This window comes from Quercus lobata, chromosome 6 (genome assembly GCF_001633185.2).
Source record: "Quercus lobata isolate SW786 chromosome 6, ValleyOak3.0 Primary Assembly, whole genome shotgun sequence".
NCBI classification, from domain to species: domain Eukaryota; kingdom Viridiplantae; phylum Streptophyta; class Magnoliopsida; order Fagales; family Fagaceae; genus Quercus; species Quercus lobata.
The window spans coordinates 46071473-46092953 of record NC_044909.1 but is presented as its reverse complement, the minus strand read 5'-3'; the positions used below and the strand labels follow the sequence as shown (position 1 = coordinate 46092953).

General features: G+C 34.6%; 1 protein-coding gene and 1 non-coding gene across 2 annotated transcripts; both read right to left on the bottom strand.

Annotated features, from left to right (window-relative positions):
* Window positions 1–191: 191 nt before the first annotated feature.
* On the bottom strand, window positions 192–12868 carry LOC115993618 (vacuolar sorting protein 39). Its single transcript, XM_031117556.1, has 12 exons — window positions 12348–12868; window positions 11646–11857; window positions 11142–11273; window positions 10910–11053; window positions 7638–7750; window positions 5600–6038; window positions 4525–4854; window positions 3499–3720; window positions 3029–3271; window positions 1841–2293; window positions 914–1012; window positions 192–641 (listed from the first exon to the last, which is right to left on the bottom strand). Exons 1-12 carry the CDS (start codon window positions 12787–12789, stop codon window positions 441–443), a joined length of 3030 nt encoding a protein of 1009 aa, XP_030973416.1. The 5' UTR covers window positions 12790–12868; the 3' UTR covers window positions 192–440.
* Window positions 12869–18607: 5739 nt separating this feature from the next.
* Window positions 18608–18681, bottom strand: TRNAI-UAU. The gene has a single exon. It is a non-coding gene; the product is annotated as a tRNA-Ile (tRNA).
* Window positions 18682–21481: the final 2800 nt, after the last annotated feature.

Genomic DNA, 21481 nt, shown 5'->3' with positions numbered 1-21481 from the left:
AGCTAAAATGTCTAACCAAACAGACCCTGTAACTTGCCCTGCAAAAATTTCCAATTATCATTGAGGTTATCAATTATCATTCCAAAGTAAATGAATCTGTCAACAATTGGATCATCATAATTTTAAACAATTGCAATGCGCTTTCTCACACTCAAATTCACTCATTAATACCCTATAACCAAAAATAGAAATACACTCAAAAGCCTTAAAACTTCTCATCTCACATTCACACAATCTACAAATCAACACAGAATGATCCTTAGACTAATTACAAACCAATACGCTCTCATTTTCATATTTATGTGGTAGTTTTACACTTCAAAGCAGAGGCACAGATTTTTACATTCCTTCTGCAACTGTATTTACAGAATTTGACGAAAAAAATCATCATTTGCTAATTTTGAGTACAGATTTCTTTCATCCACTATGATTACCGAATATCATCGCCTCCTTAGCGGGGAGCTTTTGGCCACGGCTTTCATACTCTGCGAATCTCTAAAGCAAACAAAGTGCACAAGTGTCTTCCCATTGGGGTAGACTGCAAAAACGCTTGTCCCTATCTTCTTATTGCAAAGAGAGCACAAACTATCACCGGTGATCTTCACCACCGTCTTCCTTTGGTTGTAGAGCTCATCCTTCACCTGTTTCACAAAATGATTTGTTAGAAGAAGTAGATAAAGGGGTACTTGCACTGAACATAAACCTCTCATAATGAAGAATTATGAGAGCAGATTACACACAAAGAAATTATTGAGCAGGAAGATAGAGAATGAATGTGTGTGAGGACATTTGTCCAAGAAACTCAAAGTGCAATCAAAAGCTACACCATTCAAGATCGAAAGATCAATTAGTTTTTATCCAAAAATATTCAACTCCTTCCTTACATGAATTCCCATGCACGATAAATGCATACCTGCAGGTTCTCACTCTGTCTCAAACTTTTGATTACTGAAAGATTTCTGTATGCTTCACTGGATTTTCGCAGAAGAGGTCCAAGAAATGGAAGCAAGTTCTGCAGATAGCAGAAAATAACAAACTTTAATCATGAAGCTAACATTTAATATTCTGATGCCTAACAAAGCAAATTTGTCAAAAAACACACACACACACACACACAAACACACGATGATGATGACGAATTAGCATGAAATCAAGAACAAGCATAAGATAAGACTAATTCAACACAATTCCCTACTCTCGCATAACATGGAGAAAGACAAAGTTTGAACAAGTATAACCCAATTAGTGAATCACACACAAAATCTAGCTTAAGTAAAACAAGGATAGGCACAACAAGCAAGGCGCTCAAGATGCCTTGTCTGGTCCACGTTTATCAACATATCAAATATAACTAGTTTTTTGTTTTTAGTCCTCTATCAATATAATAATAATAATAATAATTACAATTAAAAATTAAAAATTAAAATGTTCCCCCACCTTGAAATGAGACAAACTAAAAATGTACCAAATTGGAGCTGAAAATAAGACCCATTAATTGAAACTGTATGATGTTCCAAAAAGATCAGAAAATTTACAGATCCAATGGCAAAGAGACTTGCCTCATGAAAAAAAAAACTAGGTGGGACGCTAGGAGAACTCAAAAGGAAAACCCTAAAGAGAAATCTCAAACCAAAAGAGGTGATTTTGATTTTGCGCAGCTATGACTCGAAACGCTTCCATGGTAACTGAGGGAAGGCGGTCTTAAGGGCTGCGCTTACAGATTATAGAAACTTCATGACCCAGAAAAAGCAAGAAATATGAAATTTTAAGAGAGAATTCGACAAGGAAAAGGGTGACTGAGAAACCCTACAGACTAGTCCTCTATCAATATAATTGATACCTGTAGTTTGGTTTCCCTTGGTAAAAGTTTGAGTGCTTGAGCTCCATTTAGTCTATCCCACCTTCGGCTCAACAAATCAAGGATCTCATCAAGCATAATAGCAGAACCTCCTTCCTCACTAGATTCATCCACATCACCATCACTCCTACTACTGTCGGTACTGCTCTGACTGACTCGCATGTCCTCTGCACCCTCTATAGAAGCAATTTTCTTATTTCCACGCCCTACTTTAGCTTTAACTGAAGTCCCTGGAACAACCTTTGGAATGCTTGTATTCAGAGGTGATACTATATTTGTAATTCGCTTTTCAAAGTTCTTGGTTGTCCTCCGAGGATTCAGATAAATTTGCAGAAGAGTGAGGTATATATTGCCAGAAGATTTTACAGATGGTTGATGAACTACAGACTCATATACCCGATCACAATAAGCCAGCGCCAGCTCAGGAACATGAAGCTACAAATGCAAGGGAACTCAAATATAAGAAGCAATAGGCAAATAGCACAAACATGGACATACAAAGCCCATAAAAAATTAATATTTTCATCTCTTGTTAATCAATTAATTAAAAAAAAAATGCATGAAATTCATTTCAGAGAACCGTCAATGTCCAAAAACATCTGCCACGAACAAATTAAGAAATAATTCAAAAAATGGTGCAAATTGAAGGCCCATAAAAGCCTTTCTGATCATTACATGAATGCTAAAATGAATAGTTAATAAATAATAGCAGTGAGGCTATAAAATTTTAATATAGACAAGCCCAAATTAAATGGCAGGATTAAGGCCTAGTTAAAATGAGTATGAAGGATGAATGTTCAACAAAAGCTCGCCAAATTTATGTGTAACTCACATAAGAGGAAACTCAACCCAGCTATTCTGATAAAAATGGGTTCAAATACAGAATATTCCCTTCAATGGTAAGGTGATGACTCTATCAAGGTTTTCCACATAAGAATCACACAAATAACCTGTCGAATAGCCAATGTAAATTAAAAAGGCCACCCAATTGATAGAATTTCCAAATTACAAGGCACGACTAAATTTCATACTTTTTTATTAAGAACATCATTAGCATGTGCAATTTGGGTATCTACAGGTACTCAACAATTTTCCAGGTTCATTTCATGTCCCCTTGGCAATGGATTTTCTAATAAAGAAGGAAGCATGTTAATTTATGTTGGAAAGTACCTTATGAACATAAAGAGATAAGGCAAGCTCATGTTGGTTCATTTTACCCAACAATAGTGCACGCTCTTCATATAAAGCTTCTGGAGGAAGCCGTTTCAACAAAGCCTCTGGGTTATATCCAGAGATACTCTCTAAAGCAGACAACAACTTCTTCCTTGTTGAGGAATATGCTTTCTCATCCCATTGTTCTTGAGCACTTAAATCTGCATACCAATCAAGTACTTCCGAGAGATATATTTGCACCTACCATGCATAAAAATGACATGCAAAGACAATTTGGATTAGCATGATCAGCCAAACTACTATCACCACCTACACTAACCATGACAATAGCCGAGTAGCTGTGTTTGAACACAGTCTGTTCTCTGTCTGTACTTTTTTTCCCCTTTAATTTTGATAATTGCAATGACTCTTAAATGAAAAATATTAATTCCTTTAAAATTATAGAACTAAATGCAAGAGGTCTTCACCATTTCGTTCTGCAGATTTCCTGAGATCCCATTCTCATTCATTGCAAGCATGAGTTCTAAGTACTTGGCCTGCATGCTTGGAGCATGTTGCTTCAAATAAGAGTTGACCAAATCCGCTGGAATATTTCCAGACAAATACAACTCAATAGTTTGGGTTGGACAGCTTTCAAGAACAAGCATTGAGCACTCCAGAACAAGCATGGGATCAGTCCCACACAGAGGCTGCATAGGAAAATCCATCAAACCTTATTAGGTATATAACATATGCCAGCTATAAATTAACTCGTTATCAAGCTCTCAAGTTTTCAAAAATAACTTGTCACCAGAATACAAGTAACTTCTACATTGGATGCTAAAAAGTAGCGCTTTATCTAACTAGCTGATGGAAAATATCGAAATTTCAGGAATTATCATTCAGAGAGGAAAACCCCGGATCACCTTCTCGGTTATAGGAAGAAATTTTTGTTCCCAAGCACATGTACAAAAATTCAGTAATGAATGCCAAGAAACATAAACTTAGTAAGTACCATGGCAGAAATCATTGTCATAACTTAGATACTTAAAAAAGTTTTTCTTTGACTGTAACAATAATACCCTAGATTGTATGGATTTGGATTGTGAAGGTGTTGCACAAGTATGTGCTGATTCCCATATAGAGTGTTTACTAGGTCAATCTAGACTATATAAGCAATTACAAGGAGTCACAATTGTGACTAGTCCTTGTAGGGTAAGTGCAAATGTAGCAGCACTTTTCTCAGGACATGACATAGACAATTTGAAAAGTTGAATGACTTGAATTCATTTGGATGAAGACAGAGGTGGAATAAAAGAGAAGGGAACCTCCCTAAGCAAGTACATAGATATACAGGAGATTGCTGTAAAGCTAGTATCTGGTTCATCCAAATTCTAGTATGTGGAAAAATCAGCCAGTTTTAATGCTTCCCTGCCACTAACATAATATAGAATTTTGCAAAACCAGCATATGAAATTAAGAAAAAGGGTTCCCTACCAAGTAAGAAAATTTACCTTGAGATATTCAATAATTGACTCAGGCTTAAACTTTTGGGTAAGTTCAGCTATTGATTGGTTTGATTTTGACTCTTCTATCAATTGATAAAGAAGTTTAAGAGCTTCACGGTGCATTGAATTGCACTTGTAAAGTTCTAACAAAGCAGCATAATGATTTCCTTTCAGAAGAATTTCCTCACATATTTTCATATCACAGTAATTGAGACCTTTCAGTAAGTCTAAAACTGCTGAAGACTGTCCGGTCAGAAGGAGAGCTTGGAGTAGTGCTGTGTCAAGTATTGCTGCCATTTCCCGAGCACCAGAGCCAATGGAAATATTGCCACGCCCCTGAGGACCAATAATATTAAGTCTGAGAAAAACATTGTAGTGGACATTTTTGGACAAATCAAATAAGAACACAGACAAAAGACTTTAACAGTCTGAGACCCAATACATTTAATAAATTTACTAAACTACCAAACATTGTCACATCAATAACACCAATATTTTAATATATTTACTAAACTACCGAACTTATTTTTTTAACTACATCAAGTATATTCTAATATTTCAATTAAAAAAGGTAGTTGCCATCACACTAAGCTCCGATTGCTATAAAAATAATTTTAGAAAAAAAAAATTAGGATGACATTAAAATCTGTAGTCATGTTTAACAACTATTTTGCAATAACAAATTATTTAATTCATGCATTAAGTATTTTCCAGATTTTTTTTTTTTTTTTTTATAGGTAAAAATAATTTTATTGAAACAAGACTACCTCATGAAAATAGTCACAAAGTAGCCTAAAGAATTACAAAAGGAGAACTATCTAATTATGGATCAAATCTATGAAAGAATGAATAGAGTTACTATCTGTGAGACCCGACACAAAGGACCACTCATAAAGAGAACCAACGAAGGATATTCTAATTATATAACATATTTATTCCAACAAACATATAAGAACTAGCAAGTTTAAATTCCCTATTATATACATTCCTTACAATCATGTAAAAATATGATAAAATATCCATGAATCATAAATCATACGAATTTGCTGGAATACCTACAAAAATAAAATAATCTGTCTACCTTGGTTGATTTCTTGAACCTACTAGAGTCAAATGAGGCAAAATTATCTCCAACAACATCTAAAACCACCTCTTCTGTTCCCTCTGCAGTGGCCTTTTCAATTACACTGTATCTCTTCTTCTGTAAAAACTTAATAAGAGCCATGAGAGTATTATGGCTCATTTTCTTTGACTCAAGTGCTGCATTCTCATCAGATTCCAAAAGCTGTGGTAATGGTGATGAGATTTCCATATCATCTGATAAACCAGATGAAGCTCTTGAGAGATATGAAGCATCCAAAGAGATGTCCATAAGCTTCTCTGGCTCAGGAATTAGAGTTGTTTTAGGAAGGATAATAGATGGATACAAAGAAAGTACATAGGTTATATCTATTTGAGATGCCAAAAAATGCTCCATGGCTTCCTCATAGCTTCCATTATCAAAGAGGTAGTGAGCATATCTGGAATACAGAGATACAAACTCATTCAATTCAGATGTTTGATCAAAATATGTATAAGAGGCAAGACTGATCTATTGTCATTGATGAATTCTTTAAATCCACTGACTAGTTAATATTGCAAAAGAATTCACAAAGTAAACCAGAAATAAACATCAGTATTAATACTTAAGTTTACCACGTTCCTTCATTTGTTAAGTAATGGTTAGTATATGGCATATATACTGTCTAGAGTTGGTACTTATAAGTCAATGCATCATATTAATAAATAAATAAATGTGACTTTAAGAAACTGCCAGTTAAATTACTTCAGCTCTATCAAGTAATGAATAGTATATGGCATTCATAGTGTTTATCAAAAGATATAGTTTTTGGTAGCTTTTATGTTAAATGTGTGACAAAAAGCTAAAAAGCTAGTTTTGTTAAATTTGAAAGATAAAAAATAAAAACAAAACAGAACAAAAAAAAAAACAGAAAACAAAACTGAGACAAAAAGCAAAAAGCTAAAAGTTTTTAGCAATTTGACACATTGGTGGTGTCAAATTACTAAAATGCTATTTTTAGCACCACAATATACAAAAAGTGTGCTACATTGGTGGTGGTATATGTAAATTATTTAACTCATCAGCTACAGTGCACAGCCATAGATGGCTGTGCACTGTAGCTCAAATGTTAAAGTAACATAAAATATTTTATTCTCCCTCCAATTAAAATAATGTTTATTTCATTTTATTCTTTTCCCTTTTTTTCCTCTTCCCGATCCACTCAGGCTCAGGTTCTATTTCTCCTTCCATATCGTCTTGCTCTGGAAATTTCAAAGCTCGACCGTTACATTTGGTAATTCCAGACAGCCTGGATTTGTTCCTAATGGGCATTGGGCAAGATATTCAGGGTTCCTATGGTTGAAAAACAGGTGAAGTGCTTGATCAAGGACCTCTTCAAAATCTGGATTTGTTGGTAAAGGGACTTGCATTCCAAGTCGGTTTGCAGTAGATGAATTTGAAACACCAATGAGCAACATGAACCAAGCCCCATTGCCGAACCAAGCCCAATCGCCGACCCAAGCCCCAAGTCCCATTGAAATTTCCATTGACGTTGTTGTGCTAACTGTATGTGTGTGCACTGTGCAGTCAGGTTGGGTGTGGGTTTGTGTGGTTGGGTTGTGTTGATTGTGTGGTGTGGGTTTTGGCGGTGGTTTCCATGGCTGTGGTGGTGGTTGTAATTGTGGTTCTAGCTGTTATTTATTGCAATGGATATATTATTTTATTGTGTTGTTTATATTATTTTAATGTGTTGAATGCTAAAATAAAACCATTAATGTTGGGTGTTTTATAAAGTGAGGTGGTAAAATAGATAAAGTAGTTTTTTGTGATGCCAAAAGTTAAAATTTTTTGCACCACCAATGCTAATGCTCTTAGTATCTAAAGAATTTTGAATTTATGATATAAAATATGACAATTTGAATCAGTTTTAAGTACATCGTTAGATGCAACATATGAAATCAACTCTATAGAAATTCTGGTCATTTAGAAATTCTGGTAAAAAATTAACGTCATCATAAAAGTTATTAGAAAAGTATATTATTTAATGGAAAATATCCACCTTATATGAATTGAACCCTCCTTTGCAGCTCTATGGCTTGCATCTTCTGGTGGAAGCAGCTTACACAAGGCCAAAGCTTCATCAAAATTGCCAGATGCCGTTAATTGTACAATCTGCAATGCAGTTCAAAATCTTATTGCGCTTTTCAAAGAAAAAACATTATGTGGTTTTTTATTTAGGCCAAGTATGTCATCACCAAAAGCATTATGCAATTGCAACTGTAGGTATGATGTAATAACAAACAGAAACAGGAGATATAATGAATTCAAAAGATTTTTTTTTTTTATGAGTAATAAGTTTTATTGATATCAAAAAGGAACACCCTAGTACACAGGGAGTGTACAAGGGATCAACAAATCAAATACAAAAATTGCAAGAATCTAGAAAATCAATAAAAGAAGGGAATGATTGTTTTTGCAAAGCAAACAACCAATCCAATAAAGTTCTAAAAAAAAATAGCTTGAGGTTTGGAATGGATCTCTCAATATCTTCAAAACATCTACTATATCTCTCCCTCCAAAGACACCACATTAAGCAATGAGGAACAATTGACCATATATAACCATTTCAATGACAACCAAACCTGCCTTGCCAACACCCTAGCAGCCCCAAAACAGTATGCGGCATAACCCAAGTTACTCCAAATAAACCCAAAACCATAGACCACAAATCCATAGCAACGGGACAATGAAGGAAGAGATGGTCAACTGATTCACCATTACCCTTGCACATGTAGCACTAATCCAAAATCCACACCTTCCTTTTTCATAAATTATCAGTCGTCAAGCATTTCCCTAAAGCAGCAGTCCAAACAAAGAAAGCTCCTAAAGAATGAATGAATTCAAAAGATTCATTTAAATCTTAAGAACAGATAAATCTTGTATAAAGGCGTCAAATTCATCCATGCACTTCAGAAGAAGGTGATGCATTTTCAAGCTACCAACAGATACCATTGGAAGTTCTTGTAAGCGCACTTGGAATACCTGAACATATTAGGAATCTGCCTGTGGATGATTATGGAGTGCTTCAGGGTTAAAGGTTGTGGCTTTAGGGCGTATAATTGGTATTTCAGATTTGTAGTTCCAGTTAAGAAATTAAAAGACACCAAAGATGGTTCTTTAGCAGTGTAATTGACCGCTATCAAGTTGTAGGCTTTTTATAGGGCAAGGGAAAGGCCTTGAGTTAGGGTCACAAAGAAGCGAAAAGAAAGGTTGTAAATAGTAACATGGAAAGCACCCAAGAAAGAATAAAAAGAAAAAACTTCCATAAGCCAAAGTGCTCAATTTCTATTATTCAATTCTGAATTATTTTGTTCAGGCAAAAAAAAAACCTGGATTATTTGAGTACAATGGTTTAATATATATGCACACAATCTAGATCTTAACCTTTCCTAATAAGACTAAGACTTAAATTGACTAGTACACAAACCCATAACTAGAAAAGAAGAAAGGCTACTCGTAAAGGCAGTAAACAATCATAAACAAATATAAGACTCACTTATCAATGAAATAAGCCCCCATGGCCTAGAAATATTAAGCACCACCAGTAATTACAGAATTACATAAATACCCAACCCTAGAAAAATCAAATCATATACATACTATCTAATAAAAGTTCGTCCTACATATTGTAGTTCCACCAATGGGGGGAGAGTATGTTACAATTTACTCAGTCCACAAATTTTCAATTGTTACATTTGACCCCTAAAGTTTAGAATAAAATGAAAACTATTAGGTTCTGTCCAATTAAAAAAATTTGCATTTTTTGGACAAACCCCCTTGTGGTTTGACACAATTACAATTTAGTCCCAGAAGCCTTTTCAATTGTTACATTTTGACTCCCTAAGGTCTGGACAAAAATGAAATCGTGAGAGGTTTTTTGGAGGAACCCTAACGATTTCATTTTAGTTCAAACCTTAAAGAATCAAATGTAGCAATTGAAAGTTTGTGGAAAAAATCGCAATTGTGTCAAATCACAAGGATGCAAAATACCCCTTTTCCTCATGCCTTTATAAGTAGATAAAACTATTAACATAAATAGTTTACCGTAAGCAAAACTCTATTACCAAAATTTGAAGAAATTCAAAATACTACTCTAATTAAAACTCAATTAATAAAAATTTTACGAAGTTTCAAAGGAGTTTCATTATCTATTTTAAATTGTTTTAATAATGTATTATAATTCTTCGTTTTGATAAAACTCAATCCTACACGCCATGTAACTTAAAGTTATTTTTGTTCTTTTATAACGTAATCTATTTTATTGTTCAATTTCAATTATATTTGTGGGGGGACAAGGATCAAAGGTAGTTAATGGAGGCCGCAAGAGTAATTCCGAGGAGGGGACTATACGGAGAGGACTTGTTTAACTAGTAAGGAGTTCGGGATGATGCTACTAATGAAGATATCAATGATTCCTACTTGACCTCGGGAAGGCCGAGAATCCGGAATGAAGGAAGCATGGTGCAATCCCCAGGGAGACAAAGGTAACTTGGTGCTGAACAAGGAAGAGAAGAAAAAGGAAGGACAAAGCAGCCATCCCCTTCGCATTAAATGCACTACAACCACTTACTTGGCTGCATTAATGGAGAAATGACCATGAGCAGTGTCCTTCACAGCTCATATTTTGTTGTAGAAACCTTCTAGCAAGGTCTTGATGGAACAAGTATCAAGAAAATCTGATCTCAACCCACCAAGTGTAAGATCTAGATGCATCCTTTCTAATTTATATAAAGCCAAGGAGCACCTAGATCAAAGGGAACGGGAAATTGAGGGGAGAAAAACAAAAGAAAGAGAGAAACCATTCAGCTATACTTTCATCCTCAGACTAAACCCGAGGACGAACGCTTAGCTAATTTCTATGCTATTTCTAATTGAATATTTCCATTTCGCATAAGAAAATTTAACTCTGATCTTTGTTTCTTGTTGCACAACAGGTATTTCAAGGTTGATCTAGCATCCCATCTCTTTAAATTCATTGTGTGAGTGAACTGTAGCTTAATTAAAACGAGTCTTAATTAACAAATCTACTTTTCGCCTGCCACAATATTAATGAAATATTTTCTTTAATTCACATCTGCTTTTTTATCAATCCATACATCACATGGGCATATTACTAGTACCAAAAAATATATATTTATAATTAAATAAAATATTAATGACCTAATTAACTACTATTGGACCAAAAAGACTTCTTTCTTGGTCCTGTTCTAGTCTTAAGCTTCCAAAGATGATGTTTTGTATCTAATCATGCCATAGATGCAACATTTATACCTGTGCACCAACAGGAACTGGGAAGAGCCCATAAACAGAATTATCCAGTGCAACAATTACAGCATTGTTGCTTTGGTGAAGATGACGAGCATTTCTGAGAACAACAGTCTGTATGAGTGGATAAGGATCTCGAAGAGACCGAATCTGTAAAAGACAAGTAGCAGAAAATGAATATCTGCACAACTAAATACAGAAAAGCAAGTTACTCTTACTTAGCAAACGGTCAGGCTACCTCAACATATCTTGGTAATAAAGCTATTCCGTATGGGTTCTGAATGACAACTTGTGCAGGGGCCTCTGACCAACAAATCCTACCTTCATGAAGAAGCTTTCCATTTTGGTCCACAAAGACACCAATGTTCTCCTATAAGCAGCAAGAAACATTTGTAGCATTTGACAATCAGAATATAGGATTGGACCATACCCCAACATAAATGCTGCATACACAATAGAAGGAATGACATGTTGGCATTCTATGAAAATTTTAAATTGTGTTTAGCATTCTGTTAGCAGTTTATTTATTAATATGTTACACACGCATCCAGTGGGCCGTGAATCTACAATCTTACTCTCCAACCCATTTTTATGGGAGAAAGAAGTGCCAGTTGAGCTATAGCTCATCGGCCATTCTGTTAGCATGTTTGTATGTAACAAGTAACAGCTACAAAATATACAATCAATTATCTATGTCTGTTCAGGAAAATAGAATATCAACAGCCAACAAAGAGAAGAATACCTTTCCAAGAAGAAGCTCCCCTGAAGGAAGAGAAATCACTAAAGGCGGGGCTAGCCTCCCAGAAGGAAATACTTCAGACAACGCGCCGTTTGTAGCATTCAGTATCATGTATTCTTTTCTGATACCCAAACATATATTCTCACCACACCAAGACATTGACTTCACCACATCTGGAACACCAAATTCTTTCATGTCCACAAATCCCCGACCCCCTAAACAAAACACACAGAAAACACCCGCTCTAAAAAACTGGTAAATCCCAGTAGAAATGCACAACAATATTAGTAGTACTGTAATAGTACCATTCACTAACAACAATTTTAGCAATCCTCATCCAAACCACAAAAACACATAAACTAATCCATACTATGTAAAAAAACACAGTTTTACATTTAGGAACCAGTTATAAAATGCCAAATTGTGCTATTTTCTAAAAACCCCAAGTTCATACAATTCCCAAATTCAGACATCTTTAGCCAAATTACAAAAAACACATTATCCAAACAACAAACTTGTAAAAGCACATTTAGCAACCAGTTAGAAAAAAACTTCCAAGATATTGCAACTTTTTTTTTCACATTTAATTAGATTAAGTCAGGTATTGGTCCGTTTGGTTAGGCGTTTTGGGAGATTAAAATAGCGTTTTTAAAACCCAAAACTCTATTTTACAACCACAACTTCGCGAGGAATTCAAGGAATTACCGTCATGTCTGAAAATACAGACTTTCTTTTGCCTCGCGAAGCACAAAAAGCCTCTCCGATCGTCCCAAGAATACACATTGGCGCCCTTGGCTTTGGTGATCACAGCGTTGGTCTCCAAACTTGGGAGTCTATGGAAAGCGATCGATTCCGAGAGCGATAGAAGGAGCTCTCTAGACTCCAACACTTCCATTGAGATTAGAGGCCTTCTCGAGAACCCAGCCACGTTTCTCTCCAGTACGTACGGCTCCCTGCGCAGATCTTGGGCCTGAGGGAGGTAATCGGACGGTGGAGAGCGGTCGGAGCTGGAGGGGTCTGGGGCGTAGATTTTAAGGGATCCATCGGAGCAGCCGAGGAGTAGCTTTGAGCCGTACGATTCGACGGCATCGATTTTGGTGGGGCAATTGCTGAGGAGCTGGAAGGAATCGTAGGCACTGTGTACCATGTTGTCGTCGTCGTTGTTAATCCCTTGCTATCATGAGTTTACGACACCGCTTCATAGCTCAATTTTAGTATTATCACATTTTGATGTGTCAAAAAAAATTTTTTTTTTTTTTTAAATTTTAAATAGTCCAGCTGACGGGTTAATAAATTATTTTTAAAAAATTTTAATACCGAGAAAAGTTTTTTTTTTCAAACAAATTTTTAAAAAATATTTTATAAACTAATGCAGATAACTTTTCTCGGTAAAAAATTAAGAAATGGGGGAGAAAACAATCTTATGTCAAAAATTACCCCATTAATAAGACACAAGTTTGGAAATGAGGAGGGAACAACCCAAACTATTGCGTAAGTCTAGTGACACATTTATCCCACAAAATCTTCACAATTTATTGAAATGATATGCTATGAATGATGAAAAAAAAAAGTCACAATTTATTGAAATGATGTGTTATGAATGATGAAAAAAAAAAAAAGTGGTGTTGAGCAGCGTTTTTGTTTGAACATAAGATTTTTTAAATAAAATTTTCATGACTTAATTATTAATTACATGTCAAAAAAAATTTCAAATAATAAATTTTCAATGATTTGGGTTATATAAAAATAATTAAAAAAAAAAAAACATTTTTACTCCAAAATCAAACCAATCCATAATCACAAAAACCATCAACTTAAATCAAATCCCAATGATCAAACCAAACCTAATAAATAACCAAATCATCTCAAAACAACCACAATAAATCAATTCAAATCTAAGAAATCACAAACCAATTCAAATCAAACCCATGCAATCATGAGTTGTTGTTGTTAATCCCTTGCAATCATGAGTTTACGACACCACTCCATAACTCAAGTTAGTATCACATTTTGATGTGTCAAAATTTACCTTGAACAACAAAATTTTAAAAATAAGAAAAAATGGTCCCATTCATGGGTTAATAAACTTTTTTTTTTTAAAAAAAAAATACAACTCTTATTAGAAAAGTTAATTACCTTTTTCTTTTTTCATCAGTTTTTTTTTAAATATTTTATAAACCAATGCCCTTAACATATCATCCATCAATTAACTTTTCTCAACAACAAATTAGGAAATGAGGAGAAAAAAATCTTGTGTCAAAAATTGCCCCATTAATAAGACACAAGTTTGTAAATGAGGAGGGAACAATCCAAACCATTGCACAAGTCTAGTGACACAATTTATCCTACAAAATCTTCACAATTTATTGAAATGATATGTTATGAATGATGAACCAAAAAAAGTGGTGTCGAGTAGCGTTTTTGTTTTAACATAAGATATTTTTTTATAAATTATTCATGAATTAAGTATGTGCCAAACAAAATTTTTAATGATTTGTCTTATATAAAAATAATTATAAAAAACCATTTTTACTCCAAAATCAAACCATCCCATGATGACAAAAACCATCAACTTAAATCAAATCCCAATGATCAAACCAAACCCAATAAATAAGCTAATCATCTCAAAACAACTACAATAATCAATTCAAATCTAAGAAATCACAAACCAACTCAAATCAAACCCATGAAATCACCAAATGAATTCTCAAAAAACTCACAAATCCAATCTCTCACCTTGACCATCATATGTGATGGTTGAGTCACCTACAAAGAGAGAGAGAGAGAGAGAGAGATGGGTGGCTACCACCGTTTAGATTGAGAGAAATAAAGTTTGGGTCTCAATTGCGTTTAATCAGCAATGGGTTCGACAAAGGGTTTGAGAGAGAGAGAGAGAGAGAGAGTGGTTTGTAAACCAATTTTCATCCCAAGAGTAGTTATTTTACGATCAACTTTTAATAAAAAAAAAATCGAAATTTTTTTTGCTACTAAATGACAAATGTGAAATCTTGAAAGCAAGTCACTTTCCACTATGATGAATTAGCCGCACCAAACACCCGAATATGGGGAAAATATTTTCCCAAAACAAATATAGCCTCGGTGATGAGTTCATGTGACACTCACAAATTGGCACATGGAAAATTGTATAGGATTTGAAAGAAAATGAAAAGTGGAAGAACATTTACTGACTTTTTTTTACAAAATCTGCAAGTATTTGGTCATAGGTTTTTTTTTTTTTTTTCTCTCTTGTCATTTTTATTACCCATTTCAATCGCATTACCATTTTTTTTAAATTATATATATAATAAAGATAAAAATAAAAATGAACTTCTTTAAGAAATCAGCATAGCATTGCAATTTGCAAAATTATATATATATATATATATACACGCGCGCACACATTACCTAAACTAATTTATGTTGATGTTGCATGCCAAATTGGAAAAACCTCATAATGATAAATATATATATATATATATATTAAATCCCAAATGAATTTATAAACATCCAAAAATTAAATCAAAATAAGTAAGAATTGTATTATAACAAAGAAATTGTGTGGAAAACATTACCAATGAGAGAGAGAGAGAGAGCAATTTAGACAGTTACTTTTTGAATAAGCGGTTGAGTGTGACCAAATGAAGAAAGCAAGTCCCTTTTTTTTTTTGGGTAAAGTGGATAAATTAATTAAGAATTACAAAGTTTAGGGTATACAACACCCTAAGTATCAACTAAAAGTTAGTGGTCTATGTGCGCTACCTCAAAAGATTGGAGGATGGACTTACAATCATTAATAAGATTCATATAAGGGTGAGTGTGATCTGTCGGGGCAAAAAGGGGTTTGACCACATTTAAAACAGTTAGGGCATCAATTTCTATCATGATTTTTGTGATGTTAAGGTTCCCAGCAAGCATAAGCCCATCCCTTAGGCCCCAAAGTTTCGCAGCCATCGAGTGGGTGAATCCAATATCCCTACTGAAGCTACCTATCCAAGTTCCATTGTGATCTCTTAACAGACCCCCCACGGAAGCCCTACCTAGATTGCCTTGAGTTGAACCATTAGTATTTAATTTGTAGAAACTCGGGGGTGGTGGTTTCCATCCTACATAAGACAAGTTTTTCTGAATGAGGGTATTCTTGGGAGGAGGAAGTGAAAGAGTTCCTACATTAAGGCTTTTATTCTTTTGACGATCTTGTGGGTCTCAAAAGGGTGGGCTTCCATCAGAAATTTGTTACGAGCAGACCAGATGGACCAAATGGCTAAAGGAAAGGAAACTTTCCAAGGGATGTCGAGGAGGCTAGGAGTTTGTGGGGCAAAGGTGGAAATGCATTTGATCCAAATGAGGAGGTTTAGGGTGGAGAAATCAGGGGGAGGGTTGTTGTATGAGAGGATGTTCCAAATGGGCATGGTGTGGGGGCAGTCCCTAAGGATGTGTAATGTTGTTTCAGGGTGTGAGAGGCAGAGAGGACAGGTGTCATCGTTAAGGATGTGTCTGTTGTGGAGGTTGTACTTGGTAGGGAGGCAGTCATGGTAGGCTTGCTAGAGGAATGTCCACACTCTAGGGATGGTGTGAGTTTTCCAAAACCAGGACTAGGATGGGAGGGTTGAGATTGGAGGGAAATTTGCCGCAATCAAGTAAGCTGAACTGGGGTTGAATTGTCGATGGGGAGCAACTCCATGTGGGTAGATCGTCTGAAGTGGAGAAGAATGGCTTCGGGGTGGCGTGGATTATGTTTTGGACATGGGTGGGAAGCAAAAAGGATAAAGTGGTTAGGTTCCAATTTCCTTGGGTGTCCCATGTGTCCTTGACTTTGAGTGAAGTTTCATTAGCATAAAGGGGACCGTGAATGAATTTTCGGAGTGGTCCATGCCCAATCCAGTCACCATGCCAAAAAGAAATAGATGCTCCATTGTAGATGGGCCACCTGGTACCCTTATCACAAATTTTCACAGCTTTTGAGAGGCTGGCCCAGGTATTGGCTTTCCTTTTGGCATATGTAGAGGTGGGGGGTATTTTTTTTTTCCGAAAGTTTTGCCCCAGAGATCGTTCGGTCTAGCGTAGATTGTCCACACTCTTTTGGCAAGCAAGGCCTTGTTGTGGGCTAAGCTTTTTTTTAAACCTAGACCATTGAGGTTCTTAGGTCATGTGACTACATCCTCTCTTTAATCTCTCAAGACAAAGTGTCCACACTAAGCAAGTAAAAGGCCATAATCTATACTGCTCCCATTATTTCAATAGCCTTTATGACCGACTCACCGCTCTCCATCCGTAACTCAACGAGAAATTTCTTTACCTTCCCCCCCCCCCTCCCTCACTGGTTCTACAAATTGACTCTTTTTGTTCTTTGTTTTGTATGGGAACACAAATTACTTTGTTAGCCAAACCCACGCTTCAAGCTTTGACATTTTCCAAGACAAGCACATTGTTTTAAACCAACCTCACCACACCCAATGGTGCGTATAAGATGGATTCACCAAAATGTTTAAAGTTAACTGTTCTGTTATTCTTCACTCTTTTTAATATAGTTATCTCTATATATTAAGAGGATTTAGAAAGTTAATTATGACTTCAAAAAATGTCAAAAATACCCTTAATCTAATTAGATAATCTTCATTCTTAAAAAATAAAAAATATGGTTAAAATTGTAATTCAAAAAAAAAAAAAAAAAAAAAAACTTCTTCTAGATAAATTTTTGTTTCCTAAAAATTAGCGCACTCTCTATCTAAAGATATTTCACGTACATTTGATACATTTTTTTTTTCCTAAAAACTAGTGCACACTAAACACAACAATTTACTCCATTTCAAATCCTAAAATTTAGTTTTATAAAAATCCATTCCCGTAACCTCACTAACAATAATAAAATTTAAATTGAAAAATTATATTAAACTCAAAAAAAAAAAGAGCATCGTCGCACGTGCGGAGCACGTGTGATGAGGTTAGTTAGAAATTAATAAGCATTCCCTAAACCAATTTTAAAAAATTTAAGAAATCAGCGATATTATTACTACTTTTTAACTGTTATGTATTTTCTCAAATTCTCTTACAAATAGGGTAAAATCCCAAAAGGTTTGTGCAATATTATTATTAGATTTTTTTTTTTGGTCTTTTAAATATTAACTACCCCATAAAAAAAGTAGTGACTACCAATTTTTAATATAGTTATCTCTATAGTTAACTGTTATGTTATTCTTCACTTTTTTTAATATAGTTATCTCTATATATTAAGAAGATTCAGAAAGTTAGTTATGACTTCAGAAAATGTCAAAAATACCCCTAATCTAATTAGATAATCTTTATTCTTAAAAAATAAAAAATATGGTTAAAATTGTAATTCAAAAAAAAAAAAAATTCCAGATAAATTTTTGTTTCCTAAAAATTAGCGCACTTTTTATCTAAATATATCTCACATACATTTGATACATTTCTTTTACTAAAAACTAGTGCACACTAAACACAGCAATTTACTCAATTTCAAATCCTAAAATTTAGTTTTATAAAAATCCATTCCCGTAACCTCACTAACAATAAATAAATTCAAATTGAAAAATTATATTAAACTAAAAAAAAAAAAAAATTGAGCATCGTCGCACGTGCGGAGCACGTGTGATGAGGTTAGTTAGAAATTAATAAGCATTCCCTAAACCAATTTTAAAAAATTTAAGAAATCAGCAATATTATTACTACTTTTTAACTGTTATGTATTTTCTCAAATTCTCTTACAAATAGGGTAAAATCCCGAAAGGTTTGTGCAATATTGTTATTAGATTTTTTTTTTTTTTTTTTTGGTCTTTTAAATATTAACCACCCCATAAAAAAAGTAGTAACTACCAATTTTTCTATAGTATTATTAGAAATTTTGTTGCCGTTTAAATGGTAAATACCGGTTTTTATAATTTAGCACAAATTTATTTTATGGAAAACAACATAAATTTAAAAACATATCTTGAGATTTTGAAGATTGGTCCCGGCGGGGCTCGAACCCGCGACCTTCGGCTCATAAGACCAACGCTCTAACCAACTGAGCTACGGGACCAATACATTTGCATTCGTATCATTTACCAATATATAGCATTCATGAGATAAATGGAAGCCTCGGAATGGCAAAAGGCTAACGGACAACGGTCACGCCCTTTGAGGAAAAACCAGATCTAAACATACTAGTGTTGAACTAATAAATCATAATCTACTAGGAGAAGAATGGTAGCAAGTATGACTTAGGAGTTATGAGTAAGAAAATCAAAGCTCCATTGGGTGCACTCTAGATATTGAAGCTAAGAGCATTCTCATCGGGTCTCTCATAAAAAATGACATTTTGACACACCAAAAACCTATTTTATCATTTTACCACATCATTTTACAATATCTTATTTATCAGATATTCTATTCTTCAATTCTATACATTAAAATAATATTTATAACACATTAAAATAATATATTAATTCCTCCAATCATCAACAACAACGGCACAACCACCACCACCACTGCCGCAACAACGGCCACCAACAACCACTACTGAAACAACACCGACAGCCACCACCGGCACAAACCCACATCCACCAATGCCACCTTAAAAAAAAAAAAAAAAAAAAAAAAAAAAAAAAAAAAAAATCCATAACAACCCACCACATTCACAAACCTCAAAACCCGTCTCAAATAATTGTTATTCTCCAATCCATTTTCTCAAACCAGATCCAACCCCTAAAATCAACCATAAAAAATCCAAACAAATAAGGGGAATCGGATCTTAATGAGATCAAGCAAATTTTGGCGGAGGTAGGTTGCTTGGAGCGACATCAGCGGAGGCGAAGCAAGCTACTTGGAAAGTGGCATCGGCGGAGGTGAGCGGCGTCGGTAGAGGCGAGCGACAACGCCGCTTGGAGGAGAGGCGAGCTGCTTGGCGAGTGGAGGAGGTGAGCTGCTGGCAAGTGGAGGAGGTGAGCTATGGGTGGAGAGATCATTGTGGCGGATTTTGAGAAAGGCTGAGATAGAGAGAGAGAGAGGAGAGAGAAGGGCTGAGAGAAAAGTGAGGGAGGCAGATGAGAGAGAGAAAAAAAAAGGAGATAAAATGATAGAGAGGAGAGAGAAAATCATTAAAAAATTAATTTCTGCATATAGCATTTCTGGCCGTACCGTTCTATTTTTAGAACGGAACTGTTCATATGTGCCAAATGTTTTGGCATTTGGCACACCTCATGAGAGAGGATTTTTGGTGTTTGGTGTGCCAAATGCCAAATATTTGGCATTTGTCACACCTGATAAGAATGCTCTAAGGCTGTTGAGGAGGAGGAGGGTATCATTTTTGCTACGATCCTACGAACATGGGCATTGAAGACTTGATGGGGGTGTTACAAGGTCACACACAGCAAACAAGAGCAATTCTAGTATGAGACCCTTTTACCACAACTTGCTATGTGACAAGTTGTAAATGGTAGAGACATATTCTCCACTTACAACTCGCCACATGACAAGTTATATAAAAAGTTATAATACTAGCATTGCTTAGAGCATCTCCTACCGGTTTTGCTATCTCATTTTATTTTACCATCCTAAAAAACTACTTTATCAATTATACCATATCATTTTACAATACACCTAGCATCTCATAACTCTATTATTTTACCATTTTATTAAAATATTATTTTTTAATATTTCTTTATTATTTCTTTCCAACATCATTTCTTTTTCAAATTCAACAATTCCAATGGTTAATTTTCAACAACCTGCCAGTATTTTATTTTTTAAAATTTCTTTCCAATTATTTCAACAACTTGGGTGTATTTATTTATTTTTTTTCAATTTCTTTCCAACTATTTCAACAACCTGCCAATTTTTTTTTATTTTTAAGAAAGAACCTGCCAAATATCAATGTACTCAAATTTGCCAACTTTAAAAATCCACATACATATATATTCCATCAAACCTGTCAAATATCAATGTAAAATCCACATACATATTAATAGATGCATCCTGTCAAATATTAATATATTCAACCTGCCAATTTTAATGATCTACACACACATATATAGAACCTGCCAATTTTTTTTTTTTGAGAAAGAACCTGCCAAATATCAATTTACTCAAACTTGCTAACTTTAAAAATCCACATACATATATATATATACAACCTGCCAAATATCAATGTACTCAACCTGCCAACTTAAAAACTCCACATACATATATATACATATAAATTGCTAAATATCAAGGCGAAACTACATTATTGGTCCCTGAAATTGACCTTGTGAGCGCAATTGGTCCCTCAAGTTTCAAGTGAGCACTTTTAGTCTTTCAAGTTTAAAAAATGAGCTTTATTAATCCTTTTGTTAACTGTAGTTACTGTTAATGTCTACATGCCTAAAGGAGTAGTGATGTGGCTAATGGGGTAGTGATGTGACGTCTTTTTTTATTAGAAATTTACAAAACTCAAATGACACATCATAAATTCATAATCCGACACCTGAACAAGTCCCAAACGGTTTACCCAAATCAAATCTCCCAAATTACCTATGAGATCTACGATCAAAGAATGTCACCGTTCACCATCACTCTTCAACGCTTTAAAATCACTCTGTTAGTTGTTGTTATGCATTTTTTAAATCTTTGTATTGTTTTTCATACGATTTGCAAATCCTTGTTTTTTTTCCTTCTTTCCTTGCCTGGCCATTTCTGTCTTCAAGACTGTAAGTGTATACTTCTTTTCAATTCTTTAATACAATTCCATCCTTTATCTCAACAGAATAAGGAGAATCACAATCCATAATGAACGCACCACCAAAACAATAAAATGCCAAAACACAATTATGAAAAAAATGCCTACAATATAACATACACAT